We start from the raw sequence: 27,700 nt of genomic DNA, 5'->3' as shown, positions 1-27,700 counted from the left end.
AATTCATGTATTGAATGGAAAAAAGTGGCTTCAAGAAGAGTGAGTATAGTTTGCTGTTTACATGTTTCAGACATACATGTTCATAAGGGCAAAAAATTTCTAAAGGAATTACGGATTGACTGCCATTTTATTTTAAAATGTTTATGGTCATATGTTAGGGAAAAAACTACTTAAAGCTTGTTCCCATTTCAAGTTTATAAGAGTATTCAATCCTATTTTCTTCTCGACTGTTAATGTGTTATTTTTATATTTAGCTGTTTGGTAAAAGGAAAGACAGATCCTCACCTCATTCTTTACACCAAGATGAATTTCAACTGTGAATAAAATGTTTAGTCAGTAATTCTAATACTGTTTACTGATTAATTCATCTTTTCCCCATGATTGCCGCTTGCCATTTGGATCCCTTTCTAGTTGGTTTCTCTCCATGATAACACTGTTGTGCTTTAATTACTGTAGTTGGTTTTATAGTTCAATGGACTTGGCCCTCCTCCTCTTCTCTCTTGCTCCTATTCACCTCTTTCCTTAAAATCCTTACCAAAAATTTCTAGGAATTTCCTACATTTTTGCTGCACAATGAATTTGGGATTTATTTTTAAATTAAACGAACAATGGTGTTTGATTTATTGCATTATATTAATAGATTAATCTAGGGAAAATTGCATTCATTTCAATCTGGAGTTTTCCTGTTCAAAAAACAATTACTCCATTTATTGACCTATGTCCCTTACTAAAATTTGGTAGTGTTTTACACATTCCTTAAGTTTATTCTTCGATATCTTACACCTTTGTCATTTGTGGTGGGACCTTTCTGATGTGTATTGTATGTTTTAGGAGAACCAAATGGCTGCATTTCTTGTGTGCACAACACAATGAACACCTTTCCACTTATAGGGTGGGATGTGACCCAAGTCAGTTGTCTAAAGAAAAAACTGTCCACTACAGTTGATTTAACATGATGAGTAATTTAACTTCTAAAATAACATCTCAGTTTTTGTTTTTCATATTATTACTTTTTGTACTTTCAGGATAGAATATAATTCAAACTCTAGTTGTTGTTTTGTTTTTTCCTAACATTTTATCCTTTGTTTCTTGGTCATATTGAAATTTTAGTACTTTTGGAGTAAAAGAAATTGTGTGTTCCAAATGTTTTTTCCTTTTTGGTTCCTTGGTTTGGTAAAAGCAAGTGGATAAAGAATAATGAATTTAACTCTCTTTAAGAAGTCTGTGTTCTGGCCCACGGATATTAAAAGGGAAAGGTAAAGTGAAGAACTAAGTTGTTTATGTAGAGAAAAGATAATAGGTATTTCCTGCTTAGGAGGTGGCACAGCATAGTAGTTAATGGCTCAGTTTCTGTTGTCGCATAACCTACAATCATCTTAGTTCTGCCGTGTGTTCGTTAAGGGTCCTTGGGGAAGTTACTTAACCTCCTGTCTCCATTTGTAAAGTAGGGATGCTTTCTAACACATAGGATAGTTAAAAGGATGAAATGAGATATGCTAGTGCTCGTCTTATGAGTGCTTTTTAACTGTTGTTTTACTTCTGGTCCTAGTGAGATAATGGTGTGCATCAGAGAGACGTCGTTAGGGTTCTCTTTGAAGATCAGGTAGGGTCTTTCTACTGCGTTAGGAGTCCATGTTTATCATCTGAAAATGAAAACAAAAATATAGAGTAAGAGGAAAAATATAACAACTTAACCTCCTCCCCTCCCCCAGATACTACCATCCAGAAATAACATTGTTAGTGAGGACACTCTTGTTACATGTTTGGAATTGGAGTCCATGTCCCTTTGATAGAGGAGACTGCTTTCATATTTGGAGGGTCTCAATTAAGGTTGCTGGACCTAAAGTTTAATTTTTTGTTATTAGGGGCATTACTTTTTATAAAATTTATTCCTTAAATGCAGTTTCTCAAATGTTAGGATTCCTTATCGTCTGTTGAGGTCCATTCTCCCATGTAGACACAAGGCTCTGCTTGGATAACTATAAGGTATGATACAGTAAACACTACAGGGAAACATAGGCTCTGTTCCTAGTTTGGAAGTCCCAAATCTTCACCTCCTACTCTGGCTAAACTGGAGCACAGAACTCCCTTTCTGTTTTCCTTATGCGTAAAGCCTAGACCAGAACCATACATAAGCAAGCACCTTTTTCCTGCTTACTACATCCTACCTTTGCTCTTGTCTTAAGCCTTTCAAATTGAGAGCCACTCTGGTGGGAGACTGACAGGAGGAAAAAAAGGTTTTTCACACTTTTCTCTGTCCTCTCCCTTACAAAACACTCCATTCCCAGTCACTCTGTTGTGATTATTCCTGTTCATTCTGTATTGATGCATAGCAGGGGCCATTCTTCAAGTTAGAAATGGGGCTGGATGTGAATATATGTGTATATATATGCATGACTGGGACATTGTGCTGTACACCAGAAATGGACACATTTTAACTGACTGTACTTTAATAAAAAAATTTTTTTAAAGGGAAGGCAGATAAAATAAGTGGCTAACAGTCTTTATTTTTTCCATCTTAACTCAGTGGACTTAAATGTGGGACTGATGGTTAGCCAGACTGTTCCTCTCCCCACTCAGCATCAGTGAACAGCCTAAGTCATACACTTCTCTGAACCTCTAAGCCTTCCCTCAGCTTTATATTTACTTAGAAGTAATGGCCTGGTTTTATTTCCTAGGGTATTTTTAGGTATATTTCTTCAGTGGATCCTCTTGGAAGCCATTAAAATGCATATACATATTTAAATTGACCTGAAGACTATCCTATATACTGACCAAGAAGTCATCCTTTAATTCTGTTTCCTCTTTTAAAATGTGCCTCACCAGCTGTTATCCAGTTAAGTTCACCTCACAGGGTTACGCAGTATCATGAGTATAATAACTGTCAAATTGTATGTTACTAAAAATGCTTTAGAATTTGTCCCTTGTTATTAATAAGATGTGAAATTACACACCTTTGTCAAATAATACAGTGACAGTGATCTCAATTAATTCCCTTGTTATTTTTAAAAAGATAACTTCTTTCGTTACTAAATGTGATAGACATATTTAACCAGGTGATTAAGCCCTTTAGATTTTACTCTTTAGGAGAAAGGATTCTTCTCCAAGGTTAAGCTACTAAAAAATGTCAATCTTTAGTTTCAGGTAGCCATTCTCTTTCTAACAATGCATCAGTAACTTAAAACTCCAATGTGAAATCATGACCTAGAGTATTTCTAGATTGGAATGGTGAGGGCCTGATCCATTTCCTTTTTTTAAAAAAGATAACTTTAAAAATTTTTTATACAGTATAATACATGTAGCAGTGTTGGTTAAATGTATATTAAGTGTTGTGTATAGGTTAAGTATAGAGAGAATGACTTTACTGAAAATGGCTTTTCCATCTTAATTTTTCTTCCTTCCTTTATTTAAGGATTCCTAGATGAGGTTATGAAGAAGTATGGCAGTTTGGTCCCACTCAGTGAAAAAGATGTCCTTGGAAGATTAAAAGATGTCTTTAATGAAGACTTTTCAAATAGGTTTGTTAATGATGCTTAAGTTAAGCCCTTGAAAATAAAATTGTTGACATATATGACTTTTCTCTTGATTAAAGAAAAAGATACTTAGCAATAAATCGAGTTGAACTTATGTGTTTTTTTTTCCTTTTCTTTCAAAATATTTGTTTCAGAAAACCATTTATCAATAGGGAAATAACAAACTATAGGGCCAGACATCAAAAGTGCAACTTCCGCATCTTCTACAATAAACACATGCTGGATATGGATGATCTGGCAACCCTGGATGGTCAGAATTGGCTGAATGACCAGGTTAGTGTATTGTAGATTCTCAAAGTGGAAAAGTTGCAGAGGATGTTGGACAATAAAATATAATTGATAACCTCTGGGTTGGTCTCACAATTATCTTTTGGAATCAAGGATTCTTTATTGCTTACTGAAGTGACTTATTCATTAATCCCAGTATCCAAAAGGCTTGATTACTATTAGCAGTATCAATATGTTATTCATTCTGAATGGGGCATTCTGAATTGGATAGGGGTTAGTGAGCTGGTTTTATGTTGACTTTTTGTAGGTCATTAATATGTACGGTGAGCTGATAATGGATGCAGTCCCAGAAAAAGTAAGTGAAAATTTTCTCTTAATTCAGGAGGGTCCTTGTATATTAAAGGACTTTTGTTTTGTTTTTTAACTATATAATTATTTGATATTTCTTAGATTTTTAGAAAACATTAGGTTTTGTCTTTGTCTTGTGCTAGGGTTGGGCATAAGTTCTGTAAAGTCATGTCAGCATAAGAAAGTCATGATCCCAGTGTTTTCCTGCTTATTTGTTTCGGAGTGGATTTTTTTTGATATCTTGAGGAGGCTTTTTTTTTAAGTAGGGAGATGCACAAAAGGGATTATTTGATTTACGGTTTTAAATTTAGCTTAATGTCTTACTCCCTTTAAAAATGTAGTAAAGTAGTATTCATTTTCATTTTTTCTTGGATTAGTCTTTGATAGTTCAAATACAGACCACCCCCCTTAAACTCTAAAATTCCCTTAAGACCTTAATTACGCATCAGAACTTTTAAAAAATTTAATATGTTAATTTTTCTTTCTGAGTGTTTAAATTCCCTGATGGGCAGCCTTTGATTTCAACAAGCAAAACCTTTCAAGTTCTTCCTTTTTCAAGGTCTGTCTTCCCTCGATCCCTCCCTCCCTCCCTCGCTTCCTCCCCCCCCCTCCCTCCCTACCTTCCCTTCTTGTAGGTACTGGGGATTGAACCCAGGACCTTGTGCATGCAGAGCACGTGCTCTGCCACTGAGCTATACCCTCCTCCCTCCAAGTACTTTATAAACTTTTATAAATCTAATAATTTAGACAGGCAAATATAATGAATCTCAGATTCCAACACTACTTTATGAATATAGACAAAATGTCTGACATTCCACTTAAAAATCACAAATTTGTTATGCATTTTAAATTGAAATGAGGGTAGTCTGTCAGATTCTTTAATATGTCAAATTCTCTTAATCATCAGTTTAAATCTAAACACATACAGATGATTTTTAATATAAAGTATTAATTTCAGGGGTATAATTTCCCTTCATAACTGCTACATTTAATTCTAAACCTTCATTGGATTAAAAGGACACTTACTAAGGCAGTGGTTTTCCAAGTGTAGTCCCCAGACCAGCAGCATCAGTATTACCTGGGAATTTACTAGGGATGCAGATTTTTGGACTCTAGCCCACATCTACTGAATCAGAAACTGGAGGTAGGGCCCAGCAATCTATGTTTTGACAAGCCTTTCAGATTCTGAAGCCCTCGAAGTTTGAGAATCACTGCTCTAGAGATAGCTAGAATCACTACACCCTTTTTATTGATATGTAGAGGTGCGTGGTTCTCAAAACAAATGTGTAACAGAATCGTCAGAAACCAGATTGCTGAGCCTCACTTCAGCCTCACCTCAGAGTTTCTGCTTTATTAGGTCTGGAGTGGAGCCTGAGAATTACATTTTAACATGTTCCCAGGTGATGCTGATACTGCTGGTCTGGTGACACATCCTGAGCACCTCAGCACTAAGGGATCAGTTTTACCATCTCAAGTGAGTCAGTTACTGAGTGAATACTTTAAGACCACAGTATGTTTACTCTCAGGTGAGCTGATACTAATTTATAAGTCAGAAGTTTGAAAAAGCCAAGGATGCAGGCTGTGATGCCGTATGACCAAGTAATTCTTTCAGTGCTAGAAATGATCACGCTAAGGCCTTTTTATAGTTGTGACTACAGAGTCTCCAAATCCACATCCTTCAGTTGGGGTTAGTTTTGGAATCCACATCCCTTGAGTTCAAGGTATTATTACCTCATTCTTTCATAGCCTCTTTCAAATTTATCACCTAATTTGAAGAGATTTATCAGGTTGCTTTTTTACATGATTGGATTCAGGTAATCTATTTACTTCCCCATTCCACTTCTGACTACACCCCACAGCTGTAAGGTCATTCTAATGAAAATTTGAAAGTCTTCTGTGAACTGAGTAATACATTTTGGTCATTATTCTTAAGAAGAAGCTTTTCCTCATTTTTATGTTTATCTCACATTGAGAGATTTTTAAAATTTCCGTTTCTTTTGACGTTAAATCTGGGTACAGCTTAATCTGAGTGCTTGTATTTGATATCTCTTCTAGGTTCACTTCTTCAACAGCTTTTTTCATAGACAGCTGGTAACCAAAGGATATAATGGAGTAAAAAGATGGACTAAAAAGGTATTCTATTTCTTTTTTATTCTAAATTTGAAATGCAGATGATAAGCCACTTTGAGTGGAAGGACAACTTTAATGCCAATATGATGTTAATTAGAAACAGACTCTAATGTAAGTTTTTTATTGTTTCTTTTAAATCTTTTTGTTTGAAAGACAAGACACTTGAGTCTTGAGCCTACCCAGTTGACTGGAATATGCTATAACAGAAAGCCTGGGCTGGAAGTAAATAGTTCTGACAATGCTATTAGCTTGCTGTGCAACTTGGAAAAGACACTTAATTTGGGCTTTAGATTGCTTATTTATAAAACAAAATGATAAATCACAGTAATCCCTAAGGTTCCTTCCAACCTTAATTTCTCTCTATATTCATTGATTTGTCAGAGACATTTTAAAAGCCACCTTATATTCTGTTTTTGATATTTTGGAAAAAATTACCAGCAGATTCAAATTCCACAATCATTGTTCTAGAGATATTGTAACTTCGCCTTTTACACTGAATGGGTTAGTGAAATTAAGAGTAAGTCTTGGGGCAGGGGAAATAGCTCAGTGATAGAGTGCCTGCTTAGCATGCACAAGGTCCTGGGTTCAATCCCCTGCACCTTCATTTAAAAAAAGAAAAAGGAAAAAAAAGAGTAAGACTTACATTGTGGGTGGAAATAATTTTTTGCAAAGTTCGAATACCTGATTGAGCATTGCTTTGTAGCTAATATGTGCAAGGTGTCATCAGTAGTGCCAAGATAAATGAAATGTGGTTTAAGAGCGCAAATCTGGGGAAATAGATATAATGAACTCAGGAGTCAGACCTGGTTCAGAGCCTAGTTCAGCTACTTACCAGTTGTAAGACCTTGGGCAAATTACTTAATTTCTTTAAGCTTCAGTTTCCTCATCTTTAAAATAGGAATATTAATGGTATTTACCTTGTTATGGGAATTAAATGAGATAATGCATGTAAACTACTAAGCACATGGTAAACAGTAAGTGGTGATCTTTTTCATATTATGATGGTAGAAGCATGGGAGACTAGTGTAGCTGGAATGCAGAGAGCAAAGAAGAGAGTGGCATGAAGTAGTCTGATCGAGACATGTAGGGCCTTAAGGTCTATGTGTTGAATTTTATCCTAAATGTGTAAGAATCTCTTGAAGGGTTCTAGGTAACAATAGCCAACTTGTAGTCTGCTCTAGCGGCACTGAAGATGATGGATGAGTGTGGAAGCAAAGTTGTTGTGGGTAGAATAGGAGGCCACTGAAGATTTTAGAATGGTAGCAGGAGAGATGAGAGATGTACACAATTATGAGTGTGATCTAGGAAGTAAAACTAACAGGCTTGGTGGAGTTTGTTATGAGGATGAAGGAAAAAGAAGTGTCAAAGATGACTTCCAGTTATGGGTTTGTGCCACTGGATGGGCTGTGGTGGTGTTTATATTAGAAAAATTGAGGACAACTAATTAGTAGGGGACTGGTCAAATTAAGATTATACACTCATATAGTAGTATGTAGCTGAGGAAAGATAAATACATATAGTATGGAGTAGAGAAAAGAAATATTATTATGGGTTTGGTTCCAGACCACCACAATAAAGTAAGTCACCGAATTTTTTGATTTCCCAGTGCATGTAAAAGTTATATTTATACTGTATTGTATTAAGTTTGCAATAGCATTATGTCTGAAAAAATAACATACATACCTTAATTAAGAAGTATTTTATTGCTGAAAAATGCTAACCATCATCTGAGCCTTTGGTGAGTTATAGTAGTAGTATCAAAGATCACTGATCCAGATCACCATAACAAATATAATAATAATGAAAAAATTTGAAATATTGTGAGATCTACCAAAATGTGACACAGATATGAAATAAAGAAATGTTGGAAAAATGGCACCAATAGACTTGCTCAGTGCAGGGTTGCCAAAAACCTTCAATTTGTAAAATAAAAACACAATATCTGCAAAGTGCAGTAAAACAAAGTATGTCCTGTAAATAGCATAGAAAAATATATACTCATGGAATAATATCTGAATAATAAACATAAGAATGAAGGAATAAAGTCAAGTATAAATTTATGAGTCATTTCATTAAATAGAATTAAATTGTTCCATTCTCTGGATCCTCTCAGACTGGATTAAATCACAAAATCCAACTATATGCTGTATATAAGAAATAAACATAAGATAATATAAAAAAGAAAGCTTGAAAACAAGGTGACAGGTGAAGAGGTACAAGGCAAATACAAACTAAAAGAAAGAAGTGGCAGACAGAAAAAGGAATAGCAGTATTAACAGCAGATGAGGTAGAATTTAAGGTGAAAAGTACACTGATAAAACTTCTGTACATAGAAGATATAACAGTATTAAAGAAACAAGGAGACCTTGATAAACAGGTCTTGATAGTGGAAGGCCTCTCATAGTTGAACAATCTAGTAGACAAAAAATAAGATCATAAATAAAAATTATACAACTAACATATTTGGATTAATAGATATTTACTAGATCTCTATACCCCTCAAAAAGAGAATAAATATACATTTATACCTGCATCTAAGGAACATTTGTAAAAATTGATCATGTAAGCTGGCCACAAAGAAAATTACACACACACTTTCTTGAGCACAATTAAGTCAAATTAAAAATAAATAATAAAAGATGACTAAAAAACCTTAACTGCAAAATTTTACATATGATATAACCCTTGGACCTAAAAGAAAATAAAAAAGGAAATTATATACAAACTTTCTAGGAAGGGATGGAAAGGGGAACACATCTTACCAAACAACTATGGAACGTAATAAAGCTGTTTTGAGGAAAAAATAATGGCCATAAATGCCATTATTATTAAAAGATGAAAAATAGAAGAATTAAGTACTCACTAAATTAGATTACATTGAGATAAATTACAGAATGACCAAGGATTTGAATGCAACAAAACTTACACAATGAAAGTACTAAGAAAATCCATAACAAACTTTTAGAAACTACTCTGAGAGTAGCAAATTCCATTCTAAGTATAGCTTAAAACTCAGATGGTATAAAAGAAAAACAAATTAATTCAAATTTACATAAAAAGACAAACAGGAAACTAGGGAAAATATTTACAGCTCATATATTTCTTAATATATAAAGGGCTTCTACAATCAATAAGAAAAAGACCTCACCAACTCAATAGAATAATGGGTAAATGACATGAATGAAAAATTTGAGGGTGGGGGGGTGTAGCACAGAGGTAGAACGCATGCTTGGCATACATGAGGTCCTGGGTTCAACCCCCAGTGTCTCTGTTAATGAGGAAAAAAATAAAAGTAAAAAAAATAAATAAAAAAGTTTGTAGTAAAGAAAGGCTTATTATTGAGTTGTTCTGGATATAAGTCCTTTGTCAGATCTGTGTTTTGTGATTATTTTCTCTGTCTGTGGCTTTTCTTATTTCTTAAACATGCCTTCTGATGGAGATTTTTAATTTTGATGGAATCTAATTTACCATACTTTTTTTTTAATAGTTCTTTCTTTCCATATCCAGTCTAAAAATATTTGCCCTATATGTTTTCTTCTAATAGCTTTATAATTCTAGGTTTACATCTCGGCTACATCTCAATTTTTGTGTAAGACATAAAGTAGGGATCAAGGTTCTTTTTTTTTTTTTCTTCCTCCTCCATATGGATATACAGTGTCATTTGTTGAAAAAGCTTCTCTTTCCCAGTTTAATTGTTTTGGCATCTTTGTAGAAAGTCGATTGACCATATATGTGTTGGTCTATTTCTGAACTTTATGTTCTCTTACGCTGATCTCTTTGTTTTTACCATACTGGCTTGATAACTGTATTTTTATAGTATGTCTTAAAATCGGTGTAAGTGGCCAGCTTTAACCTTTTTCCAGATTGCTTTGGCAATTCTTGGCCCTTTGTATTTTCATATTCATTTTAGAATCAGCTTGTCAATCTGTGTTTTTAAAAAACTTGCTGGATTATGATTGGGACTGTGTTTAATCTATATATTCATTTGGGGAGAATGGACATTTTAACAATATGAAGCCTTCCAGTCCACAAATTTAGTATATTTTCCATTTATTGTGTCTTTAATTTTTCTCCGCAACGTGTCATAATTCCTAGTGTACAGATCTTGCATGTATTTTTAAAAGTGTATCCCTAAGAATTTTCTACTTCTGAAGCTGCTATAAACAGAATTTTTAAAATACTATCTTCCAGTTGTTTGCTGTTAGTATATAAAAATACAATAGATTTCTGTATATTGACCTTGTATTCTGTGACTTGCCAAACTCACTCACTGGCTCTAGCTAGTGAGTTTTAATTCTTCCTTTCTAAACTGTATACCATTTTTTTCTTGGCTTACTGCACTGGGTAGGACTGGCTAGTACATTGTTGAATAAAAGTAATGAGAGAGGACACCTTTGCCTTGTTCTTAATTTTAGGAGGAAAGCATTCAGTTTTTCACTATTATTTATGAGGTCAGCAGTAGGTTTTTTGTAGATGTTCTTTATCAGGTTAAGGAAGTTCCTTCCCATATATGGTTTGCTGAGAGTTTTTAATCATAGATGGATGTCGTTTTACCAAATACTCTTCCTGTGTCTAAGGAGATGATCGTATGGTTTTTTTCCTCTTTATTCCTTTAATGGGACCCAGACTGAAGGAGCAGCACCTAATCTAGAGACATGCCAGTCTCAGGGCCACATGATGGCTCTTGAAGCTTCAGCTTGGTCTTGACATAACTTCATTTCTCTTTACATTGCATTGGTTAAAGCAAATCATATGACTGCTTTTCTCCCCACCGCGAGGGGCAGTAGGCAGTTGTGTATAATTCTTTTATAGGGAGGACAGCAAATAATTGGGGTCAGTAATACAGTCAATCACACACATCATTCTTAATTATATGGATACGGTTGTGTGAGTGTTTGTGTGTGTGTGTGTGTGTGTGTGTGTGTGTGTGAAAATATATTAAAAAGAAGAAAAAGATCTGGAAAGATACATACTTAACTATATCTTTTCATCTGTATTTTCTAATTTTTATTTTTAAATTGTTTTTATAATTAAGTTTCTTTTTGAGGAAAATATAAATTTGTTCTCATTTAATACTGTATTTTAAACATGATTCTTGGTTTAGATACTCAGAATTTTTGAGTTGGAAAGGACCAATTGTCTGTCCTATTTAATATTTCCTTCTGTTTACCTCACCTCCCAGGTTTATGGATGCTGAAACCGAAAAACAGAAGTGCTAATGTGCTTTGTACCAAAGCCATGTAGACTAGTAGAAGGTTCATCTAGAGCAGGACATTATCTGAATGTAAGAAAGCAAGGAAAGCTTGAGAAATAGTTTCTAAGAATCTGTTATAGTTTAAAATAGCCTTGTAATTGTTTTAACCCAAAGAATCACCAAGATACAAAAAACATCTGAAAAAAAGAAATCCATTCACTCTTTTATGAATGTTTATTGAGTACCTACTACTTCATATCCAATCCACAACTTGGTTTTTGACTGGTACAGTGAATATTTCTAGATTTTAAAGAATATGTATTAGGATATGAAGGATGAGTTAGGATGTAAAGGATGTATAAAGAATTAAGTATATTCAACATCTGAGAGACCCATGGTAGTAATAATGATCTAAGATTTATTGGCTACAAATAATGCACCAAGCACACTTTTGTGCATTTTACATGTATTATCACTCTCACCAACTTCGTAAGCTGGGTACTATTGTTATCTATATTTTATAGTTGAGGAAATCAAGCACAAAGAAGCTATGAAAAATGCTAAAGTTATCTAGTCAATAACTGAAAGAGCCACAATTTGAACTTGACCAGACTCACTTCAGAACCCATGATCTTAACTACTACACCACATCTGTGGAAAGATAGAAGGCGAATAGATGGCTGTGCTGTTTTCTAATACCATGATTCCTTCCTAATTAAGAATTGATTCTAGGTCAAATATGTATGTAAGAAAATTAGTTAAGCTTAAAAATAAGGGGCTAGATCATATTATGTAATTGATAAGCACAGGTTTAGCGGGTTAAATGAAAAACAGTGCTTTCTGTATCTTCAGTTTTCTGATTGTTATGTGTTACAGCTTAGTAGTTATAAACAGGGCTTTAGACTAAGATCTGGGCTCATATTCTGGCTTCATCACTTCCTAGTTTTATGACTGTGAGTAGGTCAAAGGTCAGTAAATGTAAGCTGCTGTTTATTGTTACTGGTTTTGAAAACCTGTGGTGATGACTCCATTTTTTCCCCTTTTCTTGATCAGGTGGATTTGTTTAAAAAGAGTCTTCTGTTGATTCCTATTCACCTGGAAGTCCACTGGTCTCTCATTACTGTGACACTCTCCAATCGAATTATTTCATTTTATGATTCCCAAGGCATTCATTTTAAGTTTTGTGTAGAGGTAAGTTAATATACTGCACTTTTTTTCCATTTATCTTGTGATTAACCAAATGGTATCTTAGCTCTGGACAGAACAGCAGAAGTCAGTACCATGGATGATCAGTTTCTGTCATGTCATGCCAAAATGTTGGCAGAGAAAAGGACTACAAGAGGAATCTCCAGGTGGGAAGAGGTAGTGGTCTATGATCTGGATCCTTCTCTGAGATACATGCTGTTTGGATTCTGTCAGATTTTTGTTCTTTTCTTTCCCTTAAAACTACATTTTGAACGTGGATAGAAGTCATTTTCTTTGGTTTCTCTTAGAGCCAAAATTGGCTTGTATCTTCAAAATAACTTCTGTAGAATGAGAATCAGCTGGCAGTATTAGAATTCAACTAAAAGAGTTCAACAAGATGGTGGGATATAAAGCAAAAAAAATCAGTATATGTTTCCTGATTTTCCTGCACTAGCAAGAACCAGTTAGAAAATGTAACTGAAAACAGAAAGATTCCATTTTCAAAAGCAACCAAGATGTGAATTATCCAGGAATATACCCTAGCAAAATTGGGGACATTCTTTGAGATGAAAACTCTTGAAGTATTTAAAGGAAATCTGAATAGATGGAAAGATAGGCAGACTCAATATTGGAAGGACATTAATTCTCCCCAAACTAATATAAACCAATTTCTGTCCTAATCAATTTCCCAACAGGATTTTGAATGAAACCTGATAAGCTCATTCTAGAATTCAAATTGCAGAATTCATGTGAATGAACAGCTAAAATAGTTTTAAAGTAGAATAAAACTAAAGGAATACTTGTCAAACCATATCATAAAGTTTTAATAACTGAAACTATTATACTTGTATTGGCTTTGGAATAGACATGTAGATTGGTGGAAAAGCATAGAGAATCTAGAAGTAATTCATGTATATGTAGGAACTTTGTATATGATAAAGTTGGGAAAGTACAGGCTATTCAATATATGCCATTGGGAAAATCAGCTATTTGGAAAAGTTAGATATAGATCCTACTTCATACTGTTTATAAGAACAAATTCCAGATAGAATAATGACCTAAATATAATACACAAAACTATAAAATTAGACTAAAATATAGATTTTATGCTTTAAGAGTAGGGAAGGCCTTCTTATACAGAACCAAAAAGCAAAAGACAAAGGGACAGACTGATAAATTTGACCATCTCATAATTTAAAACTTCTGTTATGTCATAAAGTTAAAAGGGACAGACTTGGAGAAAATGTTTGTGACGTATATAATAGATAGTCCCTATCAAAAATATATAAAGAACACCTACAAATGAATAAGAAAAATAAGGATCTAATAGAAATGGACAGAGGATAAAATAAGTAATTTTTAGGAAAAATGCATATATCTGTTAAACACATGGAGGGATGCTCAGCCTCACCAGAATTAAGGGAAATGCAAATGAATACTTCCTCAGAATTTTTTTAGGAAAAGTTTGATGGTATTAAAGTGGGTATAAGGAAAAGTTTGCAAAAGTTTGATGATATTAAGGTGGGTATAAGGAAATAGTTATTCTTGTATTTTCTGGTGGAGTATATACATTAATACAGCCACTTGGGGAACAGCTGCAATTCCTAATCAGTTTTAAGTGCCTTATAAAGTAAAAAGATGCATATCCTTTTACATTCTAGTTCTGTTTCTTGGTATCCACTCAATAAAAATGCTTGTATTTGCAGCACAGGGATGGGGCACACAGCAGGATGTTCATTGCAGCATTACTGATAATAGTGAAAAATCAAAACCACCTAAATTTAACTCTACCAGCAGAATAGCTAAATACATACACTGTAGTATATTCACACTGTTGAACCAACCATAGCAGTTAAAAAGAATATAGATCTACATGTCCTAACATGGAGGGATCTCCAAGACTACTGATTTTGAAAAAGAAAGTTGCAGAATGATACGGTACGTGGAAAGAAAATAATATATGCAGACATATATATGTATGAATGTACATACCCATACAAACCCATGTGTATATACACGTACATACATCTACTCCACCTTCAGAGGAGTTAATTTCATTCATGTGACCTTTGACATAACCCTTAGAAAAGATAGGCAGAGAAGGATATGCACAAAGAGGTAGAAGGCATAAAGGAAATTTTGAAACTCTAATAGGCTTTAGTTACCTTGGTAGAGGTTCCAGCAGTGGACTTGACTGTATTTAGTATCCAGAATGGGTTAAGTGTAACTTACTAGAAACTGAATAATACTTTTAACCTGCAGCCCTCACAAATATAGACTATATCTAAGGCTACAGTGTTTTTTTTTTTTTTAACTTAGTTTTCATTATTAATGATTTCTGCCATGGGTTCCTTCCCTCTGTTGAGCATTGGCAGTAGTTAAGACTTTTTGTTTTGCCAGTATTTATTTAAGCTTCAAATTCAGCAACTTGACTTACTGCTAGAAAAAGCCGACCATCTCATAAAAAGTTCTAATTAAACCATATACCATTGTCTACAGTCTGAGTGCATACATGAGTACAGGAGGTCTGAGTCCTTCACACTATAAAGTGTAAAGGTCTGAAATCAAGTTCTAGCTTTAAACTCTTTAATGCATTCTCTGCCCAGTGGTGGGGCCACAGCCTCCTCCTTTGCTTCTGTCTGCTGTGGGCAGGTTCCATTTTTCACCAACTGATGGAACACAGCATCTGTGTTGTGGTTTCTTTTTAACCAGAATATAAGAAAGTATTTGCTGACTGAAGCCAGAGAAAAAAATAGACCTGAATTTCTTCAGGGTTGGCAGACTGCTGTTACAAAGGTAAGTATGTGATAAAAATGAAAACCCAGGCATGTCAAGGGGATGGAATTATCTAAGGGGTGGGTGTCTTTAAAAGCATTTGAAGAGTGGTCACGAAGATGCCAACAGAGAGTCTGGAGGCTGCAGGGAGGTAGCTCAGAATAAATCTCAGTTCAGTATTCATCATCTGGCTGCCCAATTTCTCACTGCTTGCTGGAAACAAGTAAATTCAGTCATTTCATCCCAAGGGCAGCTGCTAATGATATGGCTGCCCTATTGAAAAAAAAAAAAAAAAGAAAAATTTTTTGTTGGTACCTGCCTCTTGCCTCATGGCTCTTTATTTCTGAATGACTCATACAGACCCAGAGAAATACTGTAATGAGTCTTTGGATTCACTAAGGGAGCAAGTGCTCTGGGCTACTTTCCAGGCATTTGGGGAAGACAGTGGTATGAGTGCTTCAGTCTGAACACAGTCTAGAAGCAACACTGTGTTTGGCTATAGATATTAAATAAGCTGTATGTGGGGCAGAGCAGCAGACCTAGCCTCTCAACCTTGTCGCAAATACCAGTGTCTTACATTATGGTCACTACTTTGTTTTCAAAATGTTTTTGCATGTATTATCTCATTTGATCCTTACAGTCTATGAGGCAGGCAAGTCATTCAGGGATAAGAATCCTCTTTATTCTATTATAGATGAGAAAACTGCAGTCTAGGTGTGACCTTCCTCAAAGGCCATCAAAACTACTGGCAGTTGGGTCCTTGAACTTAGATCTATCTGGATCATTGACACAGCGTTAAAGAGGCAGAGTCTTGAAATAAACCTTTAACCCAGACCCAAAGGGACAAGGTTTATTTGTTCATCCTTGAACTGAACTAAACGCTAACTTTTAAACTTTGGTTTTGTGTTTTAAATAACCTGCCATGTTAGTTCAAAGCAGAATTGAACTTGTAAATTTTCTGAATTTACCCACCTATCATATTCAGGTTTTCTCCTAAATTCAGTCAGGATCTGTCATATCCCAATATGCCTACCACCTGAGGCAGAATGCAGTAACCATTACTTTGGAAAATGTAACTGCTTACCTTTACGATTTCTTTAAAAGAACAGGACAGAGTTGTGTCACGTGTGATAAAAAAGTGAAGACTGCCAAGCAGGATTGTTACTGTCTTGAGTATTCAGAGTCTGGGCGTGCATTCTCTCATCCACAAATCCATTTTGATTCCATTGTCAGTAAGTTGATAGCAAAACTGATTATTCAAATGGAAGTTTTAAAATAGGATTTTGATTTCCCATTTCTCATATTTAGACAAAATGTTCTGTAAGTTGTGGTCTTTTCATGTGGTCAGATGCCTCAAACACTTTAAATACCAGAAGTATCCACCAGCTGTCCTGGATACAGATGGGTTTCCTGTCTCTTGCTCATTTTTCCATAAAAACAGCTTTTCTTATCTGAAGAGGAATACTTGGACTTACTTTAATGATCATTTTGTTTTTCCCTTTAGTGTATTCCACAACAGAAAAATGACAGTGACTGTGGAGTATTTGTGCTCCAGGTAAAGAAATACCCTTTTCACTATTTACAATGTGTAAATTAAATTTGTTGGGCTTAGAAGTGAAATCCCTGTGATGTGTACATGGTACTAGGTACAAGTAACCGAGTATGTTTCCTCCCTCTCTTCCTTTGTTGCTGGGAAGCAGTCATTTCTGCATTTTCAAATATTACCACTAGGAAGAACAATCTTCTAAGGCTGAAGATGAATAATTGGTATCATCTGTGTCTTAGAGGTTATTAGTAAGCCACATTGGAGACTGACTGAATTTGACCATATCATAGACCCTTGGCATCTGCAGAATTAACTTTTTTTTCTAGCCATTAGCAGGTGGTCTTTAACCACAGAGTAAAAACTAATTAGATTTTAAACAAGTGCCACATTCAGATACTGTGCTTTTCTCATGCTGTAGGTTCCCTTAGTAGTCCCAAAGGGCTACTGAAAAATGTGTTACACATTACATTTATGAAGGGAATTAGTTTGTCATCCATGAATTTAGAGACTGCAAAGATCTTGGAAGATGTGCTTATTCATATGACTAATGAATATCTGGGGTTTGTGAACAAATTCAAGTTTAAACGGCCATGTTAAGTCTAGCTGCATTCTCAGCAGATTGCATCTTGAGAAAAATCAGAGCCCCCTTTTCACAATATTGAGTGAGGAGGGAGGGAGAATCCCAGGCCATATCCTTGCCTGGAAATAGACCAAAATTTGGAGGTAAATGTTTTAAAACAATGTGAATTACAACAAGTTTAAACAGACTTTGACATTCACCTAAGAGCCTATTCTATGAGATCTGCATCTGGTAAAGTACACTGGGCTGGTACTAACTCCACATGCCACTTAAGTGTTTCTGGGACCTTTGCAGTACTGCAAGTGCCTCGCCTTAGAGCAGCCTTTCCAGTTTTCTCAAGAAGACATGCCCCGAGTGCGGAAGAGGATTTACAAGGAGCTGTGTGAGTGCCGGCTCATGGACTGAAACTCAGCAGGGACTCTGGGAAGTCTGACCAAGTTGGAGCAGATGGTTTGTTACTTGAATCTCCAAACACTTATTTGAATTTTTACAGATATTTCAGATCAGTGGTGTTGGGCCACTCTTGTTACCTCAAATTTATTTTTTGCCCTTATTCATTTCTCCAGCTACCATGTACTATTTTTTAATGTTCAGTTTGGTTTCATTTTTAATTTTATGGATTCTGTGTGTCTCTCCCCTCCCCCATATTTAATATTTATTATCCAAACGCATGCATATAGACAGAGCATGCAGTGCAGAGTATTAAAAAAACAAAACAAAAAAAAAAAACGCCTAGTAGATTTGGTGCAGCTTTTGAAACTTAGCTAGATGTGAACTGAATACAGGTTCAAATTTTAATTCCAGAACCTAAAAATGCAGGATGTTTTTGATACAACATAACTGAGAATAGTAGATGTTCCCTGGGGCATAAAGAGTAGCTAGGAGGGGTTTTGACAAAGCCAGTCGTTTTGTCTTTACCAGCAGGACCTTTCACTGACTTCCCTCTCCAGGAGAGTCGCTTTCCTTTTGAAGGGTGAAAAGGAAGTGGCCATAAACTGACTGGAGTGTTTACGTAGGCACACTTGTAAGCGCAGTACCTGCTGTGGGAAGAGTTGATTAAGGTATGAGAAAAAGACAGTGACCTTGGGGGTCCAGTCAATCTTCACACAAGAGAGATTTCAATCCTGGTTTTAAAAAGAACAATAATAAATGCTTTAATCTTATAAAGGCTTTTGCTGGAAGGCTGAATTCCGTGGATTTCTTGTTTTTGACCCATTAAAAAAAAAAATCTGTCAAACTAGTGGTCAAACAAATGAGAACCCAGCCTTTCTAAGAGTAATTTACAAGTTGTCACTTTCCTTGTATTGTTTCCTTTATGGAAGAAATTAAGATTTGCCAAATATCTTTCTATTTCAAGGATATTTAAAATATAGACATTCAAAACCGAAGATTGACTTCATGTCTTTTGCAGGTGGATGGGAAGGGGAAAACAAGAAAGGTAATTAGGAAGACTTGATTCTGCCAGGAGTACAGCAAATGTTTTGATTTTTCCCCCTCTTATTTCTTTAGTGATCTCAGCGACGTGCAGGGCTCATTTGGCCTCCACTTGACCAACCCTGAGATTCCAGCACAGGGGTCCTTTTTTTTTTTTTTTTTGCTTCCATGAACCTCATCTTCTGGGGAAAGGCATTAGTGGCCCTGTCCTCAACCTTAATTGCCTTAGGATTAAAGTAATGGATCTTGCATCTTTAGCTTTTTGTAGTATTGGAAAATATAAATAAGGAAAGATGCATGTTAAACTAACCAATTATCTTTTCTGAACTAGGACAGTTTTGAAAAACAAATATAAGAAACTCAGTAGCTTATACAGAAAAATACCAAGTAAATGGCAGAAGATACTTGGATTTATGCCTAGTTAGGTGTGGGGTGTTGAAACTAAAAAGCTCTAATTAAGGGTGGCGTCAGAACATGTTTACATGCAGGGTTCCTTCCCCAGACATTCCAAGCACCAGTACCAGTGTTTACATTGTAAACAGCCCAGCACTTTTCTAGTCCCCTAGACTAAAACTCTTTAGTACAAAACCAGGTCAGTATTTATTGTGCTTCAACTCATTAAAAAGACTGAGATTAGAGGCATTTTGTGCTGCTACAGGTAGGTTTGTGTCAGCATTAGTCAAGGTGACAAAGTGAGTTGGGTGTCTTCTTGAGGTTTTCAGGCATAGTTATGCAAACATGAGATTTTTCAAATCTGTATGCAAGATATTTGCCTAGTTTTCTTTCTTGGTAACTAAGCTATCAATTAAAAATGTCTTATACTTTAGAGCTCCGTATCTCACTTCCTGACAGAACCACGCATGCAGAAGAGACAGAATTATGTTCTGGCAAGAATCTTAAGGCCCAAAGCTCGACTTAACCATTTCCTGTAATCTGAGAGTGGTCATGCTGTCAGCAGGGAGGCATGCAAGGATGAGCAGAACCTACAGTGAGCTGTCCCAACTCTAGGGTCTCTCTCTATGTCCAGTTTCACAGGGCACCTTGAGGTGCACCGTCCAGCATGCTTCAGCCTAAATGTCAAATATTTTAAGTCTGGTTCAAATGTTTCTGTTCATAAAACTTGGTTTTAGCACACATAGTTGGTTTTCCTCCTTCTTGTAATTAGGTATAAAACTTCTATTTAGGCCAAGTCCTACGTTAGAATGGCATTTGTCCTGATGTTTGCAATAATTGCTTCCTTGCAACGTTTTTGAAATTATAGTCTGGGCTGTTGGTATAGACAGTTATTGTTTTACTGTCACTAGCTTGGCACTGAATTGTCTTGAGTGCCCACAAGGTGGGCAGACCTTATGCTTTTGGGGTTGAGGGCAGGCCTTGTACAAACTGAAAGCTGCTTATGATGTGCCTTCAACAAGCTGCTCAGTCCTCTCCGTCAGCAAACTTACTAGTCTAGTTGCTTTTTTCCTTTTGTTAAATCTTTAGCAGTGAGTGTAGATTTTAGTTCAACTTTTAGTTAAATTCTCTCAAAAATCATAGAGAACCAACCTTCTCTTAAGGAAGGGAGCCTCTTAAGGAAAGGAAAAGCAGCAGTTGCTGCCAGTAGTCCCTGAATCTTTTTTTTTTTTTTTTGGGCTTTGCATTTTATTTTCTACTTATCATTGAATATTATTAACACTGGTCATCTTGAATTCATAATTGGAACAAAACAATAACAGACCTAACAGGGACACAGCCAGCACTAGCCTAAGTTGAGCTGCCCTTTCTCTCTGTAGTTGTGGTTCATGACTTCCCTGGGTTAGAAGAAATAACTGGGAGCTCTGGGTGGATCAGACCCTTCAGGCGAGAACCAGTGTGTTAATAGTGTGAATTAGATATACTGACTACCTGCTCTGCTTGTTATGAAACTGAACTAATCAGCAGTTATAAAGCGCATACTTTATGTGCTAGGCTCTGCCTCCCAGCCTGTAGATAATTAAGATGACCTAGGGAATACCACCAGAAGTGCTAAATGTATTTGGACTTTAAGCAGACCTAGACAAGCTGTCCACTTAAATGGTACCTTTTGGTCAGAAAAAGAATTTATTTAAAGATTGTGATCATGTAAAATTACTCAAACCTTCTAGCAAAAATATTTTTTTGAAAAATAAACTAAACACCTTTATAAATGTGTGTTCTCTCGTGTTGAATAACATGAACTGTTTGGTGAGTAACAATTTTTTCCCAGTGACATTCTAGTCATGACAAGGCTTATCTATGAACAGTGACCAGTGTAGGCTGTAAGCAGCCTGCCCTAAAACAACAGTGTCCAGTAGCATTCTCTGCAGGGATGGAGATGGTCTACATTTGCACCTATTACAACAGCCATTAATCCCAGGTGGCTGTTGAGCATTTGAATAATGTGATTGAGGAACTGAGTGTTTTATTTAACTAGCTACATGTGGCTGGTGGCTACCATATTAGGTAACTGTCAAATCCAAATGGACATACAAATTCTGCACATTATTCATAGATTTCCCAAAAAAGAGTGCATTATTATTCCACAGTAGGAGCATTTCAATGTCTTATTGGTGAGGAAACACAGGCAATGATAAGTTGGTCCAATTTTATTGAAATCTGTTACAGAAGACAGGAACCACTGTCTGGTTTTAAGGCCTATAGAAATCTGAGTTATATTTTAGTGCAAAAGAATATAAAATACATTACTTTAAACTACAGTGTAAAAAGATTTTAAAAATGAATTTATGTCCTCATTAAATATTTGCAAATGGTTTGTTCCTAAGTACTTACAACTAATTTATAGATAGCACTTTTAAAGTTCAAATAGCCAGTTTAAATTTGAGAAAATATACACTTACTGTAACATGAAAGAGGTTCACATTGAGATACTTCAGCCCCAACTTCAAACTACTGGAAATTAGGAGATACTTAGTTGCTGGATGAAAAAATTTCACTTTTATCAGGGAAAATTATACAGATTAGCTGTCTAAAATGAGCATAATATATTAGAAAAATTGTCTCTTGCTTACAAATGCAAAATAAATCCTCTAGACTCCCTCATCTGTAGAGATCATCAGTTCACTAGCAAGGCTCTGAAACTTAGCACAATTAGAGAAAAAAAGACTTCAAATGAGAATTGGCCAAAACATTTCCAGAGGGAAGCATTTCTGATTGTTTTTGTGAAGCTTTCTCCCGTATCTTCAATCTTTTTTAAAAAACCCACTCTCTCCCAAGATCAGTCCGAAAATGGAGGGGAAAAAAAATCTGAGGGCTGTCACAGCGACCTTTATCATATCAAGGCAGTGTTTTAACTCACAGCTCCTGATATTTCATCTGTTTCTTATTGACAGTGTCCCCCTGCCCTCAGACTTAAGGTTCCCTATAATACAGACCCTTGGTTTTTTATAGGTAAAACACATCTTTTGAAAAATATGTTTAGTAAATACCCTCCAATTCCTGTACCTAATTTCCTGATACATCTAAAGCATGTAAGCAGCGGTGTCCCCTAGGACTGTCTGAGGCTTACTTTTGTAACAACTATTTAGGAGGTTCCCTTGACTCTTGTTTGTAGTGATTAGAATTCCACATAGAAAGAAATTCAGTTGTCAAACATCTGTTTCTAATTTACAGCAGAGCTATAGAGCAAAACTCCATTTATTAAACTTCAGCTCATGCAGACTTAAAATTTTTTAAACAATAATTCCAGGCCCCGATGTAGACCATGAACATACTTAGATGTAAAACATGGTACACTCTTTAAAACTTTTTTCCAACTGTTTAAAAAGAAGTGTGCAGTTTTTGGCTGATAGATCAACATTATACATTAAATCTGCTGCTAAGGAGCACAATTTTTGACCTGGTAACAAATCATTCTGATAATCTGACACACAGCCAAGATTCTAAGACTACAGAATTAAAGGCATTCTTTCGGATTCTGTCCTTTTAATAATTTTAAGAGGAAGACCAGGAAGAAGCTTCCACCTCAGTAGAGACATTGATTAAAGCTTGGTAAAAATGGGCAGGTTTGCAGACCTTGGGTAACGCACGTCAAATTCAAAAGGCCAAAGGAGTGAGTTTTTCATGATGGGGCTCTCACCACTCACTGGTTTTGGGCCAGTTTTCCGTAGCCGCCTCTCCCAGCATCATAGTCCTGCCGGTACTCATCTCGTACCTTAATTGAGAAGAACACATTACAGTATAGAGAAGACTGATGTAATAGATATGCCCCCCACAAATATGTCAGCCAGCTGAGCTTTTTCAGGTGTCATAATGTGAACATTGAAGCAGAGCATAATTTTTGAGCAACTGATATAAAGCTCAACTGTTCTGCAAAATTATTTAAGACTATCTCATGGTTTTTTAACCAGACACCAGGCTCATACCAGCATTCAAAAATAGCACATTCCAAAGAATATTAACATACTTAAAATAAAAATGTAAAAGTCATTTCAGTGTATTTTTGCTTTTGTTCTAGATACTCTTGCAGGTGGGGATATTAGCCCCTAGCATAAGTCCAATAATGGTTGTATGGATCATACTATTTAATGGTTTTAAAAAATAATTTACCAGCCCCAGTGGGTGGCTTTCAGATTCACTTCAAGCCAAGGTTATAGCCACGAAGTCATTTTCAAAAGAGCAAATGCAAACTGACAAAACACTTGTCATTTAGGACCAGAATCCCAGGTAAAGGCTGAGCCCGGAGAACCTTCCTGCATACCTGGCCCCCAGATCGCCCACGGCCATACTGCCTGCCCTCTTTAAAGCCCGCATCCCAGTCTGTGCGAATGATCCGGTCATCCAGACGAGTTCCATTTATGTACCGCATGGCATTTTCCGCATCTGCTCTTGAATAGTATCTTAAGTATAATTATTAAGGAATTAGCATTTCTCCAGACGTTTTTATAAACAGAGGAAAAAACATCTAAATGAAACTGAGTTAAGAAAAAGTACAAAAACCAATCCAACCTGATGGAGTTCAAAGACAATAATGTGGCTTGCACAGGCCTGTTTGAGGTTGGTCCAGGAGCACTTAGTCAGATATGACATTTATCCATGGCTACACTGATCATGATTTTCTGGATAATCCTATTAATTATCTGGTCCTATATTTTGGTTTGCAGAATATAAAATATGTTCAGTGCAGGCTTAAACCACGGACTATTATCCAAGGAAACAGTAGCATCCAAATTAGGAGCTATATATTCAAGAACAACCGTAAAAAGAGGTCACAGTACCTACGAGTTGCCATTATATTTCATTAGAAGGGAAGTATCACTCAGATTAATGGTTCCAAACCTATTTCATCAGATCTACTAAATCTATGGGGTGGTATTCAAGAAAAAAATCTCTATGCAATTATGTTTATTAACTGGGTTTAGAAAATACTGATCTGGGCTTTTTCCCCTTGTCTTTAATTACACAGGTAGGGAAACACTTGTTGAAATCCCAATGTCCAGTATCTACACAATGCCTAGCACACAGAGGGCATTCAATAATTTTTTGTTGAATAAAATGAATGCTAAAGGGCACACAGAAAAAAACACTAGCAGTGAATGGCAGCCTCTTTCTGGTATTTGCCTTTAAGATCGTTGATCTTTGAACTTCAAGGCAAATGCAAAAACACCCCAGTTCTTAGAGCCTGGTTATTATCTAAGAGTTTCTTTGCCTTTTTGTCCCCTGTGAACTATTTTACACTATTGTCACCATCGGTGAAACTCATACCTTGTGGAAGAGGCTTGCAGAACCCAGAAATCAGATTCCAAAATCAAAAGTGCAAAACAGGTTCAAAGTGGGTCTTCTGGTTTAAGTTGATAGAATGAGCACACTTTTCCTTCGTTCCTTCTCAAGGCCCCCATTAAAACAACAGAAAAGAAACACAGACTCAAAGAGTAGAAGAGGCCATCAGCAGACTAGAGATTGGGTAAAAGCTGAAGAGTGCTAATGGATGAAGTAGTCACAGTACAAAGTACTCTTGAAGGGCCTTAAAGAAGAGACAGCAAATTCAGGAGGCTTTTAATTCAAAGTTGAATAAGGATTGAGGCTGCAAATAGGGTCTAATTAAAGGTTTTTATGTGGGAAGACGACCTGCTGGCAGGAAGGCATTTAATCCAAGGCAAATAAAAATAAAATGACAGGGTTCTGAACTAACTGTCTGGAGGAACTAGGGCATTGTCTTTGATGTTAGCATGCCAAAATAAAATCCCTTTTCAAGCTAGCATTTGAGAAACCCGTATGTCCCAAAGGCAAGGCAGCAACTTAAGCAGCCCTACCTGGTTCCACTAAGTCAGCCTTCTTTCCCCTGATTATGACCAGAAACCCAGGGATCACCAGAATAAAGAGATTTACAGCATAAACACAACCGAAAGAAACGATTCAGGGTACAGTAAAGAAAACTCAAAAGACATGTTATGTCTGATCAGGTCTAGGAAATTTCTCACACAAAATGACCAAAAATAAAAATATTAGTTAAAAAACAAAACATCAGGATAAATCCAGACAGTCCAGTATTTGGAGAGTTTCCAGGGAGAGAACAGTCACACATAAATACAGTTTTGATTTTGACTTATAAGATCAAACTACATACATCTACATAATAAAATACTACGTAGCTACCTTAAAAAGAGGTAGATCTATGTGAATCTACCTCAATCTCTAAGATGAGTGGGGAAAAAAAAAGTCCATGCAGTACACTACCACACATCCATAGGATTACTTCTGGAAAGAACCATGAGACTCGTAACTGATTGTTTCTGGGCTTAAAAGAGTTCTTTTTGAAACACCATGAACATATACATTCTCAAAAGCCTTTTTCTTAATCAACTACAAACGAAGTGTGGATTTCAGAACAGGATGTAAATGTTACCAGCTTTCCCAGTGTAGGTGTAGACGACAGGACGGTACAGCTCAGTGGTAGAGCATGTGCTTAGTATGCATGAGGTCCTAGGTTCAATCCCCAGTACCTCCATTACAAGAAAACTTTTTCAATTAAAAAAAAAAAAAAGATTAAGGAAGGAGAGGTAGTAAGTGTAAGGACACTCATGAGCGAATAGCCTCAGTCATTTTTCAAAACAGGTAACCAGCCACTCTCAGCCCCACCCTTCGCCAACAGCTGCATCAGACAAGGATACTCCACAAAGCAGAACCCACATGCTGTTTTCTTCATCTTATCCAGGCCCATAATGATTTTCTTTATGTCACCACTTTTGCTGAAGAGTTCATAGATTTGTTCTTCAGTTGTATAAAAGGAAAGATTTCCAACATACAATGTACAGCTTTTCTTTAGTAATTTTTCCTGTTCTTCATTGTCACCCTAGAGTTTCAAATAGAGAAAAAATCTAAGCAACACAATCTTAAAAGCTGTGCTTAAATAGAATCCCTAAGTATGGGAAAAACTTTCATTAATTCTGACCTAGGAATTAGTTTCTCTAATCATCCCAATCCACCACAAACCCCTTGCCAAGAGAGGTGTTCAGATTCTATGAAGAATTTATACAAGGACCAGACTCCTTTTAGTAGAGGGCAGAGAAAGGGATACAGTGATATCCAAACGCCCTTTCAGCATCCATTCCTCTGCAGGCACCGAGGCCTCCCTAAGAGTTTCGGGAAACCAGACAATGCAAGACGACACAATGAGACAAGAGCAAACCGATTCTTGGCGTTCTGGCCCGGGGCCTCCCCTTCTCGTGGCCCTGCTTTTCTCACCCGGAAGTGCTGGTCCCGGTACTGGCTCAGCTCGACGTAGGAGTCGCTACGCAGCGCCTTCAGGAGGCCACCCGACATACCGCAGAGAAGTGGCCGAGGATGCCTCCACTCTAGGAATAACGAGGCCACCCAGGCGCTGCCGGAACCGGAAACGCGGAGGCAGCTGCTGAAAGTGGCTATCTCTCGGACCAATCCCAGCGCGGCTGTGTCGTCACCGGGAGGCGCCGGCGCAAACGTGGTCCGTAGTCGGGAGTCGCCGATCAGAAGCGAGAGCTGCGTGCTACGGGTTCCGGGTCGCTTCAAGGATGGTTCTGCGGCGGCTATTAGCCGCATTACTGCACAGTCCGCAGTTGGTGGAGCGTCTATCCGAGTCGCGGCCCATCCGGCGTGCGGCGCAGCTCACTGCCTTCGCACTGCTGCAGGCCCAGCTGCGCGGCCAAGACGCGGCCCGGCGCCTGCGAGCCCTTGCAGCTGGGCCCGGGGCCTCCCTGGGCCGCCGCGCTGCCCGCTTCAGAGACACTTTTACTCGAGAGCTACGCCGTGGACTCCAGGAACGCCCGCGGCCACCACCAGGTAGCCAGAAGGGCCCGGATGCCAATCCCTAAACCCAGGCTGGGCGGGGCCGAGGTCGCCTGCTTTCGTTCTGGGCTCGACCCCGACCTCCGCGCTACGGAGTCATCCAGGACACTGGGCACGGCTTCGAATCCTGACTCAGATTGTCCGCTTACAGTCCCACCCATCAGAGAGCCCAGGTCTAACCGACATCCCTGGTGAAGTTCTGCAACTGGACAGAGCACAGTGTGTGAAGAAAACCCCCGAAGCCTGACAGAAGTAAAAGCAGTCTGGGCCCTGGTACACCATGAGCAGAGATCCATGGACCAAAGTACAGCCAGAAAGAGAGTCTGCCCTCTGCGAATAGGACTAAAACTGGTAACAGATGATACTGCCTCCGAACTGATGTCGCAGGGGCTACTTCCAGGGGAGATCCTGGATAGAAAGACAATCTTGCAGTTGCCAAAGTCCTGTGATTAAATGTGTGAGCTGAGTAA

At 37.1% G+C, this 27,700-nt stretch overlaps 3 protein-coding genes and 1 non-coding gene across 8 annotated transcripts in view; 2 read left to right on the top strand and 2 right to left on the bottom strand.

The window, feature by feature from the left end:
* SENP5 (SUMO specific peptidase 5) overlaps window positions 1-21,118 on the top strand; it is a 42,579-nt gene extending 21,461 nt beyond the window's left edge. For 2 of the 3 annotated variants that reach the window (XM_010994409.3, XM_010994408.3), the window contains exons 3-10: window positions 3,413-3,518; window positions 3,668-3,806; window positions 4,069-4,116; window positions 6,165-6,242; window positions 12,487-12,624; window positions 15,331-15,414; window positions 16,898-16,948; window positions 17,814-21,118. In XM_010994409.3, the coding sequence (XP_010992711.1) occupies window positions 3,413-3,518; window positions 3,668-3,806; window positions 4,069-4,116; window positions 6,165-6,242; window positions 12,487-12,624; window positions 15,331-15,414; window positions 16,898-16,948; window positions 17,814-17,924 (755 nt within the window). In that variant the 3' untranslated portion in view covers window positions 17,925-21,118. The remainder of the gene's footprint in view (window positions 1-3,412; window positions 3,519-3,667; window positions 3,807-4,068; window positions 4,117-6,164; window positions 6,243-12,486; window positions 12,625-15,330; window positions 15,415-16,897; window positions 16,949-17,813) is intronic. The other variant, XM_031453900.2, reaches the window with a different exon arrangement.
* On the bottom strand, window positions 1,263-26,823 carry NCBP2 (nuclear cap binding protein subunit 2). 3 transcript variants are annotated; one of them, XM_064494089.1, is made up of 6 exons: window positions 26,652-26,823; window positions 26,078-26,259; window positions 23,668-23,806; window positions 23,054-23,121; window positions 8,605-8,652; window positions 1,263-1,643 (listed from the first exon to the last, which is right to left on the bottom strand). In XM_064494089.1, exons 1-6 carry the CDS (start codon window positions 26,727-26,729, stop codon window positions 1,640-1,642), a joined length of 519 nt encoding a protein of 172 aa, XP_064350159.1. In that variant the 5' UTR covers window positions 26,730-26,823; the 3' UTR covers window positions 1,263-1,639. The 3 variants fall into 3 exon arrangements, with proteins under 3 accessions (XP_064350159.1, XP_064350165.1, XP_010992713.2); XM_064494095.1 differs by lacking the exon at window positions 8,605-8,652 and having other exon boundaries at window positions 26,652-26,822; XM_010994411.3 differs by lacking the exons at window positions 1,263-1,643; window positions 8,605-8,652 and having other exon boundaries at window positions 21,542-23,121; window positions 26,652-26,820.
* Window positions 4,740-4,811, bottom strand: TRNAA-UGC (transfer RNA alanine (anticodon UGC)). The gene has a single exon. It is a non-coding gene; the product is annotated as a tRNA-Ala (tRNA).
* A 55-nt stretch (window positions 26,824-26,878) lies between the features above and the next one.
* On the top strand, window positions 26,879-27,700 carry NCBP2AS2 (NCBP2 antisense 2 (head to head)). Its single transcript, XM_031453931.2, has one exon. It carries the CDS (start codon window positions 26,957-26,959, stop codon window positions 27,254-27,256), a length of 300 nt encoding a protein of 99 aa, XP_031309791.1. The 5' UTR covers window positions 26,879-26,956; the 3' UTR covers window positions 27,257-27,700.

The sequence above is a fragment of the Camelus dromedarius genome, chromosome 2 (assembly GCF_036321535.1).
Source record: "Camelus dromedarius isolate mCamDro1 chromosome 2, mCamDro1.pat, whole genome shotgun sequence".
Taxonomy (NCBI): Eukaryota; Metazoa; Chordata; class Mammalia; order Artiodactyla; family Camelidae; genus Camelus; species Camelus dromedarius.
Note: the sequence above shows the minus strand (reverse complement) of the source record. Positions and strands in the feature narration are given on the sequence as shown.

Excerpts from the sequence above, each read along its gene's own strand:
- NCBP2 (XM_064494089.1), bottom strand. The coding sequence starts at position 26,729 with ATGTCGGGTGGCCTCCTGAAGGCGCTGCGTAGCGACTCCTACGTCGAG. Across the intron at positions 23,807-26,077 it reads TGTGGGTTCTGCTTTGTGGA|ATACTATTCAAGAGCAGATG; the intron begins GTATCCTTGTCT and ends ATTATACTTAAG. Across the intron at positions 8,653-23,053 it reads GGAAAACTGGCCCAAAACCA|ATTGTTCAACTATGAGAGGC; the intron begins GTGAGTGGTGAG and ends TTTGTCTACTAG.
- NCBP2AS2 (XM_031453931.2), top strand. The coding sequence starts at position 26,957 with ATGGTTCTGCGGCGGCTATTAGCCGCATTACTGCACAGTCCGCAGTTG.